At 42.1% G+C, this 16,672-nt stretch overlaps 1 protein-coding gene across 1 annotated transcript in view; it reads right to left on the bottom strand.

The window, feature by feature from the left end:
• The window catches only part of rab10 (RAB10, member RAS oncogene family), an 82,135-nt gene extending 69,414 nt beyond the window's left edge, over positions 1-12,721 (bottom strand). The window contains exon 1 of the mRNA XM_072563331.1: positions 12,286-12,721. Coding sequence (XP_072419432.1) covers positions 12,286-12,412 — 127 coding nt within the window. The 5' untranslated portion in view covers positions 12,413-12,721. The remainder of the gene's footprint in view (positions 1-12,285) is intronic.
• Between the last annotated feature and the right edge of the window lie 3,951 nt (positions 12,722-16,672).

Raw genomic sequence — 16,672 nt, 5'->3', positions numbered from 1 at the left:
AGTCATTTTCCTTGGCAGTTACTCTCTCAGAAGCAAGACAAAGATGTGGGTCCCATAAACATTCACTAAGCAACAGAAGTTCACTGCAGCCAGAAAAGGCACCATACAGTCCTATGACAAACAACAACTGCATGGTGAGACAATAAAACGCTGAAAAAAAAAAGTGCTACACAAAGTAGCTAAAAAAAATCTCAAGTTTATTATCTCTTATTCACACTGTTTAAAACCTCAGACTGCACTGTCAATTCTCCAAACGCTCAAACTAATTTGTTCTGAAATGTGCCTCAAGTTCTCTTACAAGCATTCATTCAACAGAATCGAATACTGTTACAAAAGGAAACCACAAGAAAAGATTGCAGTTAATCCATGCATCAAGAAAAGAAAAATCCCAAGGTGGCTCTCCAGACAAAAGTTTCAGAATAGATTTCCCTTATTTACTAACTGGGCTACATTTTTTTTGTCTGAAACAACGACTTCGGTCATATTAGCAATTTTAGGGAGACAAATCAGAGATGGCAGTAACAGCTTGGAAAAACAAGATCCAAGTGCCCAAATCATCGTTTCATTGCAGACATACAAGTCAACAACATTTACTTCTTACCACCTCTGCGTTCACTGCCACAAGTCCTGTCAAATATCTTCTTTTCAGAGTCATAGAGATATACAGCATATAAACAGACCCTTCGGTCCAACCTGTCCATGCCGACCAGATATCCCAACCCAATATAGTCCCACCTGCCAGCACCCGGCCCATATCCCTCCAAACCCTCCCTATTCATTTACCCATCCAAATGCCTCTTAAAACGTTGCAATTGTACCAGCCTCCACCATTTCCTCTGGCAACTCATTCCATACACGTACCACCCTCTGCGTGAAAACGTTACCCCTTAGGTCTCTTTTATATCTTTCCCCTCTCACCCTAAACCTATGCCCTCCAATTCTGGACTCCCCGACTCCAGGGAAAATACTTTGCCTATTTATTCTATCCATGCTCCTCAATTTTGTAAACCTCTATGAGGTCACCCCTCAGTCTCTGACGCTCCAGGGAAAACAGCCCCAGCCTATTCAGCCTCTCCCTATAGCTCAGATCCTCCATCCCTGGCAACATCCTTGTAAATCTTTTCTGAACCCTTTCAAGTTTCACAACATCTTTCTGATACGAAGGAGACCAGAATTGCACGCCATATTCCAACAATGGCCTTTCGAATGTTCTGTACAGCCGCAACATGAGCTCCCAACTCCTGTACGCAATACTCTGACCAATAAAGGAAAGTACACCAAACGCCTTCTTCACTATCCTATCTACCTGCAACTCCACTTTCAAGGAGCTATAAACCTGCATTCCAAGGTCTCTTTGTTCAGCAACATTCCCTAGGACCTTACCATTAAGTGTATAAGTCCTACTAAGAGTTGCTTTCCCAAAATGCAGCACCTTGCATTTATCGGAATTAAACTCCATCTGCCGCTTCTCAGCCCATTGGCCCATCAGGTCAAGATCCTGTTGTAATCTGAGGTAACCCTCTTCACTGTCTACTACACCTTCAATTTTGGTGTCATCTGCAAACTTACTAACTGTACCTCTTTTGCTCGCATCCAAATCATTATGTAAATGACAAAAAGTATAGGACCCAGCACCAATCCTTGTGGCACTCCACTGGTTACAGGCCTCCAGCCTGAAAAACAACCCTCCACCACCACCCTCTGTCTTCTACTTTTGAGACAGTTCTGTAACCAAATGGCTAGTTCTCCCTGCATTCCATGAGATCCAACCTTGCTAATCATCTCCCATGGGGAACATTGTCGAATGCCTTACTGACGTCCATATAGATCATATCTACTGCTCTGCCCTCATCAATCGTCTTCTTCAAAAAGACTCACATCAAGTTTGTGAGGCAGGATTTCCCACGCACAAAGCCACGTTGACTATCCCTAATCAGTCCTTGCCTTTCCAAATACATGTACATCCTGGCCCTCAGGATTCACTCCAACAACTTGCCCACCACTGACGTCAGGCTCACCGGTCTATAATTCCCTGGCTTGTGTTTCCCGCCCTTCTTAAACAGTGGCACCAGGTTTGCCAACCTCCAGGTTTTCGGCACCTCACCTGTGACTATCAATGATACAAATATCTCAGCAAGAGACCCAGCAATCACTTCTCTAGCTTCCCACAGAGTTCTCGGGTACACCTGATCAGGTCCTGGGGATTTATCCACCTTTAACCGTTTCAAGACATCCAGCACTTCATCCTCTGTAATATGGACATTTTGCAAGATGTCCCAATCTATCCCGAGGGCAATTGTCTGTGTGGAGTTTGCACATTCTCCCAGTGTCTGCGTGGGTTTCCTCCGGGTGCTCCGGTTTCCTCCCACAGTCTAAAGAGGTGCAGGTTAGGTGAATTGGCCATGCTAAATTGCCCGTAGTGTTAGGTGAAGGGGTAAATGTAGGGGAATGGGTCTGGGTGGGTTGCTCTTCGGAGGGTTGGTGTGGACTTGTTGGGCCAAAGGGCCTGTTGCACAGTGTAAGCAATCTAATCTAATCTCCTTACAGTCTATATCTTCCATATCCCTTGCCACAGTAAATACTGAGGCAAAATATTCATTTTGCATCTCCCCCATTTTGTGTGGCTCCACACAAAGGCTGCCTTGCTGATCTTTTGAGGGGCACTATTCTCTCCCTAGTTACCCTTTTGTCCTTAATATATTTGTAAAAGCCCTTTGGATTCTCCTTAATTCTATTTGCCATATCCCCTATTTGCCCTCCTAATTTCCCTCTTAAGTATACTCCTACTGCCTTTATACTCTAAGGATTCATTCAATCCATCCTGTTTATACCTGACATACGCTTCCTTCTTTTTCTTAACCAAACCCTCAATTTCTTTAGTCATCCAGCATTCCCTATACCTACCAGCCTTTCCTTTCACCCTGACAGGAATATACTTTCTCTGGATTCTTGTTATCTCATTTCTGAAGGCTTCCCATTTTCCAGCTGTCCCTTTGCCTGCGAACATCTGCCTCCAATCAGCTTTCGAAAGTTCTTGCCTAAAACCGTCAAAATTGGCCTTTCTCCAATTTAGAACTTCAGCATTTAGATCTGGTCTATCCTTTCCCATCACTATTGTAAATCTAATAGAATTATGGTCGCTGGCCCCAAAGTGCTCCCCCACTGACACCTCAGTCACCTTCCCTACCTTATTTCCCCAAGAGTAGGTCAAGTTTTGCACCTTCTCTAGTAAATACATCCAAATACTGAATCAGAAAATTGTCTTGTACGCACTTTAGAAATTCCTCTCCATTTAAACCTTTAACACTATGGCAGTCTCAGTCAGTGTTTGGAAAGTTAAAATCCCCTACCATAACTACCCTATTATTCTTACAGATAACTGAGATCTCCTTACAAGTTTGTTTCTCATTTTCCCTCTGGACTATTAGGGGTCTATAATACAATCCCATTAAGGTGAGCTTCCCTTTCTTATTTCTCAGTTCCACACAAATAACGTCCCTGGATGTATTCTCAGGAATATCCTCCCTCAGCACAGCTGTAATACTATCCCTTATCAAAAATGCCACTCCCCCTCCTCTCTTGCCTCCCTTTCTATCCTTCCTGTAGCATTTGTATCCTGGAACATTAAGCTGCCAATTCTGCCCATCCCTGAGCCATGTTTCTATAATTGCTATAATATCCCAGTCCAATGTTTGGAACCATGCCCAGAGTTCATCTGCCTTCCCTGTTAGGCCCCTCACATTGAAATAAATGCAGTTTAATTTATTAGTCCTACCTTGTCCCTGTCTGCCCTGACTGTTTGACTCACTTCTGTTCTCAACTGTACCAGTCTCAGATTGATCTCTATCCTCACCATCTCCCTGGGTCCCACCACCACACACCCCACACCCTCAATCTAACTCGTTTAAATTCTCCCAAGCAGTTCTAGCAAATTTCCCTGCCAGTATATTTGTTCCCTTTCAATTTAGGTGCAATCCGTCCTTCTTGTACAGGTCACATCTATCCAAACAGAGATTGGATGGGGCGGTGTTTGTGCAGTGTGTCCAGGAAGCTTTTCTAACGCAGTATGTAGATTGTCCAACCAGAGGGGAGGCCATATTGGATTTGGTACTCGGTAATGAACCGGGACAAGTGGCGGGCTTGTTAGTGGGTGAACATTTTGGTGATGGCGACCACAATTCTGTGACTTTCACCTTGGTTATGGAGAGAGATAGGTGCGCACAACAAGGAAGTTTTTACAATTGGGGGAAGGGAAATTACGATGCTGTAAGACAGGATTTGAGGAGCATACGTTGGGAGCATAGGCTGTCAGGGAAGGATGTGGTGGAAATGTGGGACTTTTTCAAGGAGCAGATACGACGTGTCCTTGATATGTATGTACCGATCAGGCAGGAAAGAAATGGTCGTGTGAGGGAGCCTTGGTTGACGAGGGAGGTTGAATATCTAGTAAAGAGGAAGAAGGAGGCTTACATAAGGTTGAGGAAACAAGGTTCAGACAGAGCAGTGGAGGGATACAGGATAGCCAGAAGGGACCTGAAGAAAGGGATTAGGAGAGCTAAGAGAGGGCATGAAAAATCCCTGGCGGATAGGATCAAGGATAACCCCAAGGCATTCTATGCGTATGTGAGAAACCTGAGAATGACGAGAACGAGGGTAGGTCCGATCAAGGACAGTGGTGGGAGACTGTGTATTGAGTCGGAAGAGATAGGAGAGGTCTTGAACAAGTACTTCTCTTCAGTATTTACGAACGAGAGGGACCGTATTGTTGAAGAGGAGAGTGTGAAACGGACTGATAAGCTAGAAGAGATACCTGTTAGGAAGGAAGATGTGTTGGACATTTTGAACAACTTGCGGATAGACAAGTCCCCCGGGCCTGACGGGATATATCCTAGGATTATGTGGGAAGCAAGAGAGGAAATTGCAGTACCGTTGGCAATGATCTTCTCGTCTTCACTGGCAACTGGGGTGGTACCAGGGGACTGGAGAGTAGCGAATGTTGTGCCCCTGTTCAAAAAAGGGAATAGGGATAACCCCGGGAATTACAGGCCAGTTAGTCTTACTTCTGTGGTAGGCAAAGTAATGGAAAGGGTACTGAGGGATAGGATTTACGAGTATCTGGAAAGACACTGCTTGATTAGGGACAGCCAGCACGGATTTGTGAAGGGTAGGTCTTGCCTTACAAGTCTTATTGAATTCTTCGAGGAGGTGACCAAGCATGTGGATGAGGGTAGAGCAGTGGATGTAGTGTACATGGATTTTAGTAAGGCATTTGATAAGGTTCCCCATGGTAGGCTTATGCGGAAAGTCAGGAGGCATGGGATAGAGGGAAATTTGGCCAATTGGGATAGAAAACTGGCTAACCGGTCGAAGTCAGAGAGTGGTGGTAGATGGTAAATATTCAGCATGGAGTCCAGTTACAAGTGGAGTTCCGCAGGGATCAGTTCTGGGTCCTCTGCTGTTTGTAATTTTTATTAATGACTTAGAGGAGGGAGTCGAAGGGTGGGTCAGTAAATTTGCAGATGATACAAAGATAGGTGGAGTTGTGGACAGTGAGGAGGGCTGTTGTCGGCTGCAGAGGGACTTAGATATGATGCAGAGCTGGGCTGAGGAGTGGCAGATGGAGTTCAACCCTGCCAAGTGTGAGGTTGTCCATTTTGGAAGAACCAATAAGAATGCGGAATACAGGGTTAATGGTAGGGTTCTTGGTCAGGTGGAGGAACAGAGGGATCTTGGGGTCTATTGTACATAGATCTTTGAAGGTTGCCATTCAGGTGGATAGAGTTTGTAAGAAGGCCTATGGAGTATTATCGTTCATTAGCAGAGGGATTGAATTCAAGAGTCGTGAGGTGATGTTGCAGCTGTACAGGACTTTGGTTAGGCCACATTTGGAGTACTGTGTGCAGTTCTGGTCGCCTCACTTTAGGAAAGATGTGGAAGCTTTGGAAGCTTTGGAGAGGGTGCAGAGAAGATTTACCAGGATGTTGCCTGGAATGGAGAGTAGGTCGTACGAGGATAGGTTGAGAGTTCTCGGCCTTTTCTCGTTGGAACGGCGAAGGATGAGGGGTGACTTGATAGAGGTTTATAAGATGATCAGAGGAATAGATACAGTAGACAGTCAGAAACTTTTTCCCCGGGTACAACAGTGTGTTACAAGGGGACATAAATTTAAGGTGAAGGGTGGAAGGTATAGGGGAGATGTCAGGGGTGGGTTCTTTACCCAGAGAGTGGTGGGGGCATGGAATGCGCTGCCCATGGGAGTGGTAGAGTCAGATTCATTGGCGACCTTTAAGCGGCATTTGAATACGTACATGGATGGGTGCTTAATCTAGGATAGAAGTTCGGCACAACATCGTGGGCCGAAGGGCCTGTTCTGTGCTGTATTGTTCTATGTTCTATTCCAATGATCCAAAAATGTGAATCTTTCTCCCATACACCAGCTCTCAGCCATGCATTCATCTGCACTATCCTCCTATTCCTGCCCTAACAAGCTCGTAGCACTGGGAGTAATCCAGATATTACTACCCTTTTGAGGACCTCCTTCTTAAATTTCTGCCTAGCTCTCTGTAATCTCCCTTCAGAATCTAAACCTTTTCCCTTCCTATATTGTTGGTTCCAATGTGGACAATGACCTTTTACTGGGCCCTCTCCCCCGTGAGAACATTCGGCACCGTCTCGGAGATATCCTTGATCCTGGCACCAGGGAAACAACACACCGTTCTGCTTTTTCTCTGCTGGCCACAGAAACAGCTGTCTGTACGTCGGACCACAGAATGTCCCAACACAATTGATCTCTTGGAAGCTGACGTACCCCTCGTTGCATTAGAGCCAGTCTCAATACCAGAAACTTGGCTGTTCGTGCTACATTCCCCTGAGAATCCATCACCCCCTACATTTTCCAAAACAGCATACCTGTTTGAAATGGGTATATCCACAAAAGACTCCTGCACTAGCTGCCTACATCTCTTACCCTTCCTGGAGTTAACCCATCTATGTGACTGCATCTGAGACTTTCCTCCCTTCCTATAACTGCCATCCATCACATACTGTTGCTGTTGCAAATTCCTCATCGCTTCTATCTGTCTCTCCAACTGATCCACTCGATCTGATAAGATTCACATCCAACAGCATTTATGGCAGATATAATCTGCAGTAACCCTTAAACTCTCTTTAAACTCCCACAGCTGACAAGAAGTACATATCATTGCAAAGGCCATTTTTGCTCCTTCACAATCTACAGACCCAGAAAATAACACCGTCTTATTCCTCTACAAAACTCTGCACCAGTTAAAATATAAGCCATAGCTATTAATTTAAGTTTAATCAAGAGACTTATCTCCAAAAACATATAATCAAGAAAGAACCCACTGTACTCACTAATACATCCTCTCTCTTGGATAGACTTAAAACAACAATTAACTTATCTGATTCTGTGTTGTGAACTTCGCCCAAACCGGTTCCTCCAAGATTAGTTGCGAAATTCACTGTTTGTTCATTTTCCCAGATGCACTCTGATGTCCAGCGACAAATGAATTCAATCAAAGGCAGGAACTGTGCAGGTTCTCGCTCTCTCTCGTGCACTGTCCTCATCATGTGCTTCCTTGGTCGGTTCTTCTCCCTTTTAAAACTGTTGTTTTTTTCCCCAAAGTTGCAAAACAGTGCAACAGCATATAAACAGTAACTGCTGCTCCTGGAATTTGAGGAAATCACCTCCAGCACCCAAAATACCTCAAAATAAAAGGAACAGCTCTTACAGCCAAAAATTTTTCCCGTCCTCCATCTTGGATTACCCAGAATCCCTTTGTGCACTATATCCAATTTGATCTGTTGTTGATTAAAACAAGCTAGGAAAAGCCCAATTTTTATAGTCAGATTATACACTGAAATGTTAATCACAGTGTGGCCAAAGACTTGCAGCATCAGAAATTTGTTCAAAGTGCATTCATCCACATATGCTCAGAATTGCATGGAACGCCTCCACAGCCTACAGGTTCAAAAGGAATCCTCTTAGCCAAAGCCATTGCCTGACAAATGCAGAGGTCAACAAGCTAAGGGCATCTAAAAGAAAACACATCAACAGCATTGTTCTTACATAAAATGGGTCTAAAATGCAACTCTGCAGATACAGAATGCTTTAATTGAGCAGTTTTTAATAAAATGCAGTAGGCTCTGCGCCATTTCTTGAACTAATAGTATGGTTGTTTGAATTTTTAAATAGCGGCATTAAAAGAAGTTAAAAATGGCAGTCACTTTCAATGCCAAGAACCAGCAACTAACCTTGAAGCTATTCTAAAAGGTGACTAATGGGATCTCATTCCACTGTGCTGACTCCACGTATTCTCGAATGCAAATACGTTTCTACCCACAAGGGGATTCTCTTGAGATTAAAAACCATTAAAGAACCTGGCATTAGTTGTTCATCAGGTTATTTTACATTTGCATGCTGCAAGGCTCAAGTGCTGGAAATCACACCGTAAGTGTAATAGCCTCAATTTCACCAAAATGAGATAACCAAAGAATTCATGTTGGCCACCATGCAAATTGTCCTATGTTCCAATCCAGACCTTTAGGTTGGCAGACTCCTGGATTGTGAATTAGAAAATCAATATAATTGATGTCCACTTTAGCTCATCCATAAATAAAAGCTGTGTTCTTGTCCCATTAAAAACAACGGAATTCCACAGTTTTTAACCACATACCCCATTTGGGAGTCTATTTTCTTTAATAATCATATTAGATGCGAAGGACATCCATGACATGATACTCATCACAATAAAGAAGAATGTAACTGGAAATAAATGTTGCAGCTCATTTGACCAGTCATGAGAAAACCTTTAATTAAAAACTTTGACTATTGAATCATTTACTTAACTAATTTCTATTAAACGTTCTTAATACAATCCCCACACACTGTTACCTTAGCGGTGTGCAAACTTGTCACCAATATATAGAAATTAGTTCAAACCCCAGACAATTGATCCTACTTGAGATTTTTTGTTTGACTCTACTACTTATTAACATTTATAACCTTATTCACCACCAAAAAGAAATTCCAATTATAAAGCACCTATTTACAATGTCAATGCCCAAAGCATTTTGCAGCCAATTAAGTAGCACTGAAGAGAAGTCACCATTTTAATGTATAATATACAGCAGCAACAGCAGTAAGAGAATAAAGATCAGTTAATTACCATGGCAAAAATATTAGTCAGGACCTAAGACACAAATGCCTGCTTGTGGGATTTTTCACATCTACCAAAAAGGACAGATTCAGCCTCAGTTAAGATTATTTCAAGTCCCAAGGGAGAAACATAACTTTTCCTTTCTTCAAAACTCAAATTGTGACACAACAGAATAATTCTGTGGCTCTTTAGGAATTGAGCTAGATTAGCAAATTACACCATCACATCATGACTACAATTAGTCGGTATTCTGGTCTGTTTACATCCAAGATACAAATTCAAGGTTTCAGGTGAACATATCGTTAGATGGAGAATCAGTATTCTCTTTTTTACAAATCACAGTTGCACAAGAACAGATTCAAAGCATCTGCATGTACGCAATCCACTGGCATCACATTCACCTAAACAATGGGTTAAGCAGTGGCATTAGGCAACCATAGATGTTTGAGACGGGAATTCAGGTGTGTGATTGGCTTTATTACACCTTTTACTTTTCAATAGGGCTGTGGTCTCCTGAATCAGACCTTAGTTCATTTGTTAAATCCTCCACCAATTCACCTGCCTAAAAATTACATGTTTAACTTTGCAAAACACTCAAACATCGTCAACTTCAAATACAAACTTCACCTCCTCATACAGATATTGCTAAAGTATTTACAGCATTCTGTTTGGTTTCATGTTTCCAACATTTGTTGTACTCCTGTCACCTTTGTGGTCTCTGTATATGAAATAGAACCGTTATCTCTAAGATTTGCAAACAAACTTTTGCTCGATTTATGGAAAATCATGCAAGCATTTGCAAGAACTAAGGACTCCAAACCAGATTAGCTTGACACTTAGCAACTTTGAGAAAATTCTAGACCCCATGATTAGCACTCTGTTCATTCAAACCCTTGCCTGAAGCAGTGGAATCACAAGTGAAGCACTACAAGCAATCTGGACACTAAATCTCAGGAAGAATTTACTAACTAAAAAGGAACTATTGTTTGACGAGCCTAGGAAGAGGTGGGAGAATCAAAAATTAGAGCCAGACCTTTCAGGAATGAAATTAGGAAACATTTCCTCACACAAAAGATTGCTAATGCTTGACATTCTCTTCTGCCATTCTTGATCAGTTGTTAATTCTGTACTTAAGACTGAAAGCTTAGATTATTAAAGTCTGGCAAAGAACATGACATCAGATATGTGATCAATCATGATCTCATTCAGGGTCAGAACCGGCACAAGGAGCTAAACAGCAAACTGTGGAGATGATCTGTAGTACTCTGACTGCAGCTGACCCCACTCATAAAAATTAACAATTTAGCTGAAGTAACTGGATTGCATCCCATAAGAATGTATCACTTCCTCTGATTAGGCCATGTTAGTCAACTGAAAAGTTAAAATACAAACTATATTTAAACAAAATGTATTTAATTATAATGACTTGGGGAATACTCAGCAGTCATTGAAATATTTATCTGTACAGATTCAAAGATTAAGTCTCCAAACAAACTATGACTAATATTTAGTTACTTGACCTTTTTTTTTCAAACTAATGGACCCAAAAAGGTTCAAAAGAAATTAAATCAATAAAATAATCCTTTTTTTTAAATATACTGAAAGCACATTTAAAAAACAGAAAGAGAAGAATAAACTCAATTTCTTAAGCCTGCTCCACTGAACAAAATCTCCAGCAATGCAATTTCCCCACACAAACTCCTTATCCCTTGTCTTTAAGAATCTAAAAATGTATTGAAGTCAGTCTCAAAACACACTCCAAACAAGTCATTCACATCCTCTTGGGTACAGAATTTCAAAGGTTCACGGCTCGCAATGACGAAATCCACCCCCCCCCCCTCACCTCAGCCCTAACTGATCCAACATCTACAGTGAGACTGTGTTCACTAGTTTTAGACACTGCAAGCTGAAAGAAACACCCTTCTTACATTTGTCTTGACAAGGCCTTCAGGAACCTTCGATTATGTCACCTTTATGTACAACAGACCCAGTCTCTCATCAGACAATCCTAACATCACAGGGATCAATTTAATGAATGTTGCACTCCCTCTCTGGTAAATACATTTTTCCTTTCAAAGATACCTGAACTGTACATAATACTATTCCACGTACAGTGTCACCCAGATTCCAAAGGTTTGAAGCAAGGCCTTTTTGCTCCTTTACTCAAATGCTTTTACATTAAAAGGTCAACATACCATTTGCCTTCCTAACAGCCTGCTGTATTTGTTATTGTGATTTTTGCACATCAGTACTTCCTAGTCTCTCATAATTTAAGAGATTTTAGATTTCATTTGCCATGTTACTGTTCATTCACTTAGTTTGCCTAAATCTCCTGTATGCTCTTTCCATCCTCCTCACAATATACGCTCCCATCAAGTTTTGCAGTATCTACAAACTTGGAAATGTCACATTTAGTCCCCAAATTCTTGAAATATATGACGAAGTTAGGACCTCGAGTACTGATCTTAGCGGTAGCGCACTACTGACAGCCAACCAACCAACCAACCTGAGAATAAGCCATTTATTACGACTATTTTCCCTTGTTAACCAGTTTTCTGTCCAAATCAGAATGTATTGTTTTAGTATTGTCATAAAGTAGACAAACGCTCAATCGGAAGCTCTAACCATTTTAAAAAGGTGTTTCCAAAAGGCCGAAATACCATTAACCAAGTTTAGCAAAAAAATGGCAGCTTGGTTTAAAAAATGCAACCCGCACTTCAGAAAGAAATGATCAATCACGGTTTGTAAAAAAAAATGAAAAAGGTCCAAAAGCTGTTCCGACACGAATATCAACCTCAGTAGGTTTAATTGAACATCCTGCCTTCAGGAATAAAAGAAACGCTGAGGGACACAGACATTATCAGTTTAAAAAATATAACACTCCCCCTGGCCGAGGCTTCACTGCATTACACTGGGCAATCCTGTTATTTACAACAAAAAAAAGGCTGTAAGATCAGGCGCAAGGCCCAAGCTGTGGCTCGGACAGCCGCCCGGAGCCTCCACCCAGGGCGGCGGTGGGGGCGGCGGGGGCTGAATGAGAGTGTGGGCCGGAGGCACTGCCCGCCCGCCTTCCCTCCCTCCCTCCCTCCCTCCCTCACTCACTCACCTATTGTGGAGATAAAAGTGGTATTAAAGGCGTCATCCGAGAACCTGAAAAGCACGCAGGTCTTGCCCACTCCGGAGTCTCCGATCAGCAGCAACTTGAAGAGTAAATCGTAGGTTTTCTTCGCCATAATCCCTCCCTCCCTTGGGCTGATGAACTGGGGCGAGGAGAGTTTTTTTTTAAAAAAAGGAACAAAATGGCGCCTCTGTCTCTTTCACTTTAACAGCGTTCCGGCCGCAACAAGTTACATTCCATGAATTTCCATTGATCTGCCTTCTTCAAAATCAAAATGCAAACACCGGCCAGTAACCGTCCCCTTGGTTAAACTTTCTTTTTTCTTTCTCCCTTTCTTTTCACTTCGCTAAGACATTCGGGAACCGCATCACCAATTTCATTCAACGTCGACGTCAGTCCATCCCCGCTCCCCGCGGTCAAACCAAACACAGCCACATGGAGGGGGGAACCCACTCCAAACACCAACACCCCCTACATTCTACACCGGTGGAATAAGCCATTCCGCCCTCCTGCCCGCCCACTAACGTCACGACGCGCACGTTCATTGGCCAGGCGGAAGAGGGGCTAGGCCCCTAACTGCTGTCAATCACCGACCGCCAGCTCCAACAAAACATGTCATCGGGTGATAAGGTTCACAGGCGCGGCCTGTTGACAGCTCCCCTTCCTCTGCGGAAAAGGCTGTGTATATCTATCGATATAGATATGTCTGCATATGTGTGTATGCATTTTTATTTATATATATAGACATGTCTATATGCGTAAGCATATGTATATGTGTGTGCATATTTCTCTCAAGATATGTTATGAATATATGTGTACAGTACATATGTTGTGCATGCAGAATATATATGTATGTGTGTATACATACATGTGCCTATGTGTGTGTGTAATTTGTGTTTGTGCATGTGCATTGTGTACATATGTATGTTTGTGCATACATAAGTCTACACACATTTGTATACATACTAGTGTGTACATATGCATACATATGTATATGTCTGAATATGTGTGTGTATGTCAGAGTGTGTGCTTATATATAGGAGTGTGCATTTATGAGTGAGTATGGGTGTGTATGTGCGTGTATATGAGTATGTGTATATACGAGTGTGTGATTGCGTATATATGTGTATATACAAGCTTGCGTGTCTGTTCATATATGAGTATGTATGTCTGCATATATATGTGTGTATATACATGTGTCTGCATATATATGAGTGTGTATGTGTGTGTGCGTAAATGTGTATGTTTCTGTGTATATGTGTGTTTATGAGTGTGGATGTCTGAGTGTACGTATGAATGCGCGTGTATGTATGCATGTGCGTGTGAATGGATATGAGTGTATGTGTGAGTGCGCGTGTGTGGATATCTGTATGTGTGTCGGTACGTATGAGTGTGTGTGTATATGTATGAGGGGGTGTATATCTGTATGGGGGGAGTGTTTATATATGTATGTGTGTGTGTATGTCTATGTATCAGTGTGTGTGTTTTTGAGTAGGTGTATTTTTGAGTGTACGTATGAGTGTGCTTGTATATTTAAGTGTGTGTGCATGTGAGTGTATTTGAGTGTATGTATGCGTGTGAGTGGATGTATGAGTATGTGTGTGTATATATATATATATGAGTGGATGTATGACTGTGTATATGTGAATGGATGTATCACTGTGTGTATGTGTGAGTGTGTGAGTGTGTGTATATGAGTGTGTACATGTATGAGTATGTGTTTTTGAGTGGATGTATGAGTGTGTCTATATTTTGGTGTATGAGTGAGTGTGTATCTTTAAGTATATTTATGCGTGTGTATGTGTACATTTGAGTGTATGAGTGTGTATATATGAGTGTATGAGTGTGTGTGTATATATGAGTGGATGTACGAGTGTGTGTGTGTGTATATATGAGTGGATGTATGAGTGCGTGTGTATATGAGTGGATGTACGAGTGTGTATGTATATAAATGAGTGGATGTATGAGTGCGTGTGTATATGAGTGGATGTACGAGTGTGTGTGTATATATATGAGTGGATGTATGAATGTGTGTGTATATATATGAGTGGATGTATGAGTGTGCGTGTGTATATATATGAGTGGATGTATGAATGTGTGTGTATATATATGAGTGGGTGTGTGTATATATATGAGTGGGTGTATGAGTGTGTGCGTGTGTATATATATGAGTGGATGTATGAATGTGTGTGTATATATATATATATATATGAGTGTGCGTGTGTATATATATGAGTGGATGTATGAATGTGTGTGTATGTATATGAGTGGGTGTATGAGTGTGCGTGTGTATGTATATGAGTGGGTGTATGAGTGTGCGTGTGTATGTATATGAGTGGGTGTATGAGTGTGCGTGTGTATGTATATGAGTGGGTGTATGAGTGTGCGTGTGTATGTATATGAGTGGGTGTATGAGTGTGCGTGTGTATGTATATGAGTGGGTGTATGAGTGTGCGTGTGTATGTATATGAGTGGATGTATGAATGTGTGTGTATATATATGAGTGGGTGTATGAGTGTGTGTGTGTATATATATGAGTGGATGTATGAGTGTGTGCGTGTGTCTATATATGAGTGGGTGCATGAGTGTGTGTGTGTATATATATGAGTGGATGTATGAGTGTGTGCGTGTGTCTATATATGAGTGGGTGCATGAGTGTGTGTGTGTATATATATGAGTGGATGTATGAGTGTGTGCGTGTGTCTATATATGAGTGGGTGCATGAGTGTGTGTGTGTATATATATGAGTGGGTGCATGAGTGTGTGTGTGTATATATATGAGTGGGTGCATGAGTGTGTGCGTGTGTATATATATGAGTGGATGTATGAATGTGTGTGTATATATATGAGTGGGTGGTATGAGTGCGTGTGTATTTCTATGAGTGGGTGCTATGAGTGCGTGTGTATTTCTATGAGTGGGTGCTATGAGTGCGTGTGTATATATATGAGTGGATGTATGAGTGTGTGCGTGTGTCTATATATGAGTGGGTGCATGAGTGTGTGTGTGTATATATATGAGTGGGTGCATGAGTGTGTGTGTGTATATATATGAGTGGGTGCATGAGTGTGTGTGTGTCTATATATGAGTGGGTGCATGAGTGTGTGTGTGTATATATATGAGTGGGTGTATGAGTGTGTGTGTATATATATATATATATGAGTGTGCGTGTGTATATATATGAGTGGATGTATGAATGTGTGTGTATATATATGAGTGGGTGTATGAGTGTGTGAGTGTATATATATGAGTGGATGTATGAATGTGTGTGTATGTATATGAGTGGGTGTATGAGTGTGCGTGTGTATGTATATGAGTGGGTGTATGAGTGTGCGTGTGTATGTATATGAGTGGGTGTATGAGTGTGCGTGTGTATGTATATGAGTGGGTGTATGAGTGTGCGTGTGTATGTATATGAGTGGGTGTATGAGTGTGCGTGTGTATGTATATGAGTGGGTGCTATGAGTGTGTGTGTGTCTATATATGAGTGGGTGTATGAGTGTGCGTGTGTATATATATGAGTGGGTGGTATGAGTGCGTGTGTATTTCTATGAGTGGGTGCTATGAGCGCGTGTGTATTTCTATGAGTGGGTGCTATGAGTGCGTGTGTATTTCTATGAGTGGGTGCTATGAGTGTGTGTGTGTCTATATATGGGTGGGTGCATGAGTGTGTGTGTGTCTATATATGAGTGGGTGCATGAGTGTGTGTGTGTCTATATATGAGTGGGTGCATGAGTGTGTGTGTGTCTATATATGAGTGGGTGCATGAGTGTGTGTGTGTCTATATATGAGTGGGTGCATGAGTGTGTGTGTGTCTATATATGAGTGGGTGCATGAGTGTGTGTGTGTCTATATATGAGTGGGTGCATGAGTGTGTGTGTGTCTATATATGAGTGGGTGCATGAGTGTGTGTGTGTCTATATATGAGTGGGTGCATGAGTGTGTGTGTGTCTATATATGAGTGGGTGCATGAGTGTGTGTGTGTCTAAATATGAGTGGGTGCATGAGTGTGTGTGTGTCTACATATGAGTGGGTGCATGAGTGTGTGTGTGTCTACATATGAGTGGGTGCATGAGTGGGTGTGTGTCTACATATGAGTGGGTGCATGAGTGGGTGTGTGTCTACATATGAGTGGGTGCATGAGTGGGTGTGTGTCTACATATGAGTGGGTGCATGAGTGGGTGTGTGTCTACATATGAGTGGGTGCATGAGTGGGTGTGTGTCTACATATGAGTGGGTGCATGAGTGGGTGTGTGTCTACATATGAGTGGGTGCATGAGTGGGTGTGTGTCTACATATGAGTGGGTGCATGAGTGGGTGTGTGTCTATACATGAGTGGGTGTGTGTGTATATACATGAGTGGGTGTATGAGTGTGT

Source organism: Chiloscyllium punctatum, chromosome 3 (assembly GCF_047496795.1).
Source record: "Chiloscyllium punctatum isolate Juve2018m chromosome 3, sChiPun1.3, whole genome shotgun sequence".
Lineage (NCBI taxonomy): Eukaryota > Metazoa > Chordata > Chondrichthyes > Orectolobiformes > Hemiscylliidae > Chiloscyllium > Chiloscyllium punctatum.
This window is presented reverse-complemented; position numbering and strand designations above follow the sequence as displayed.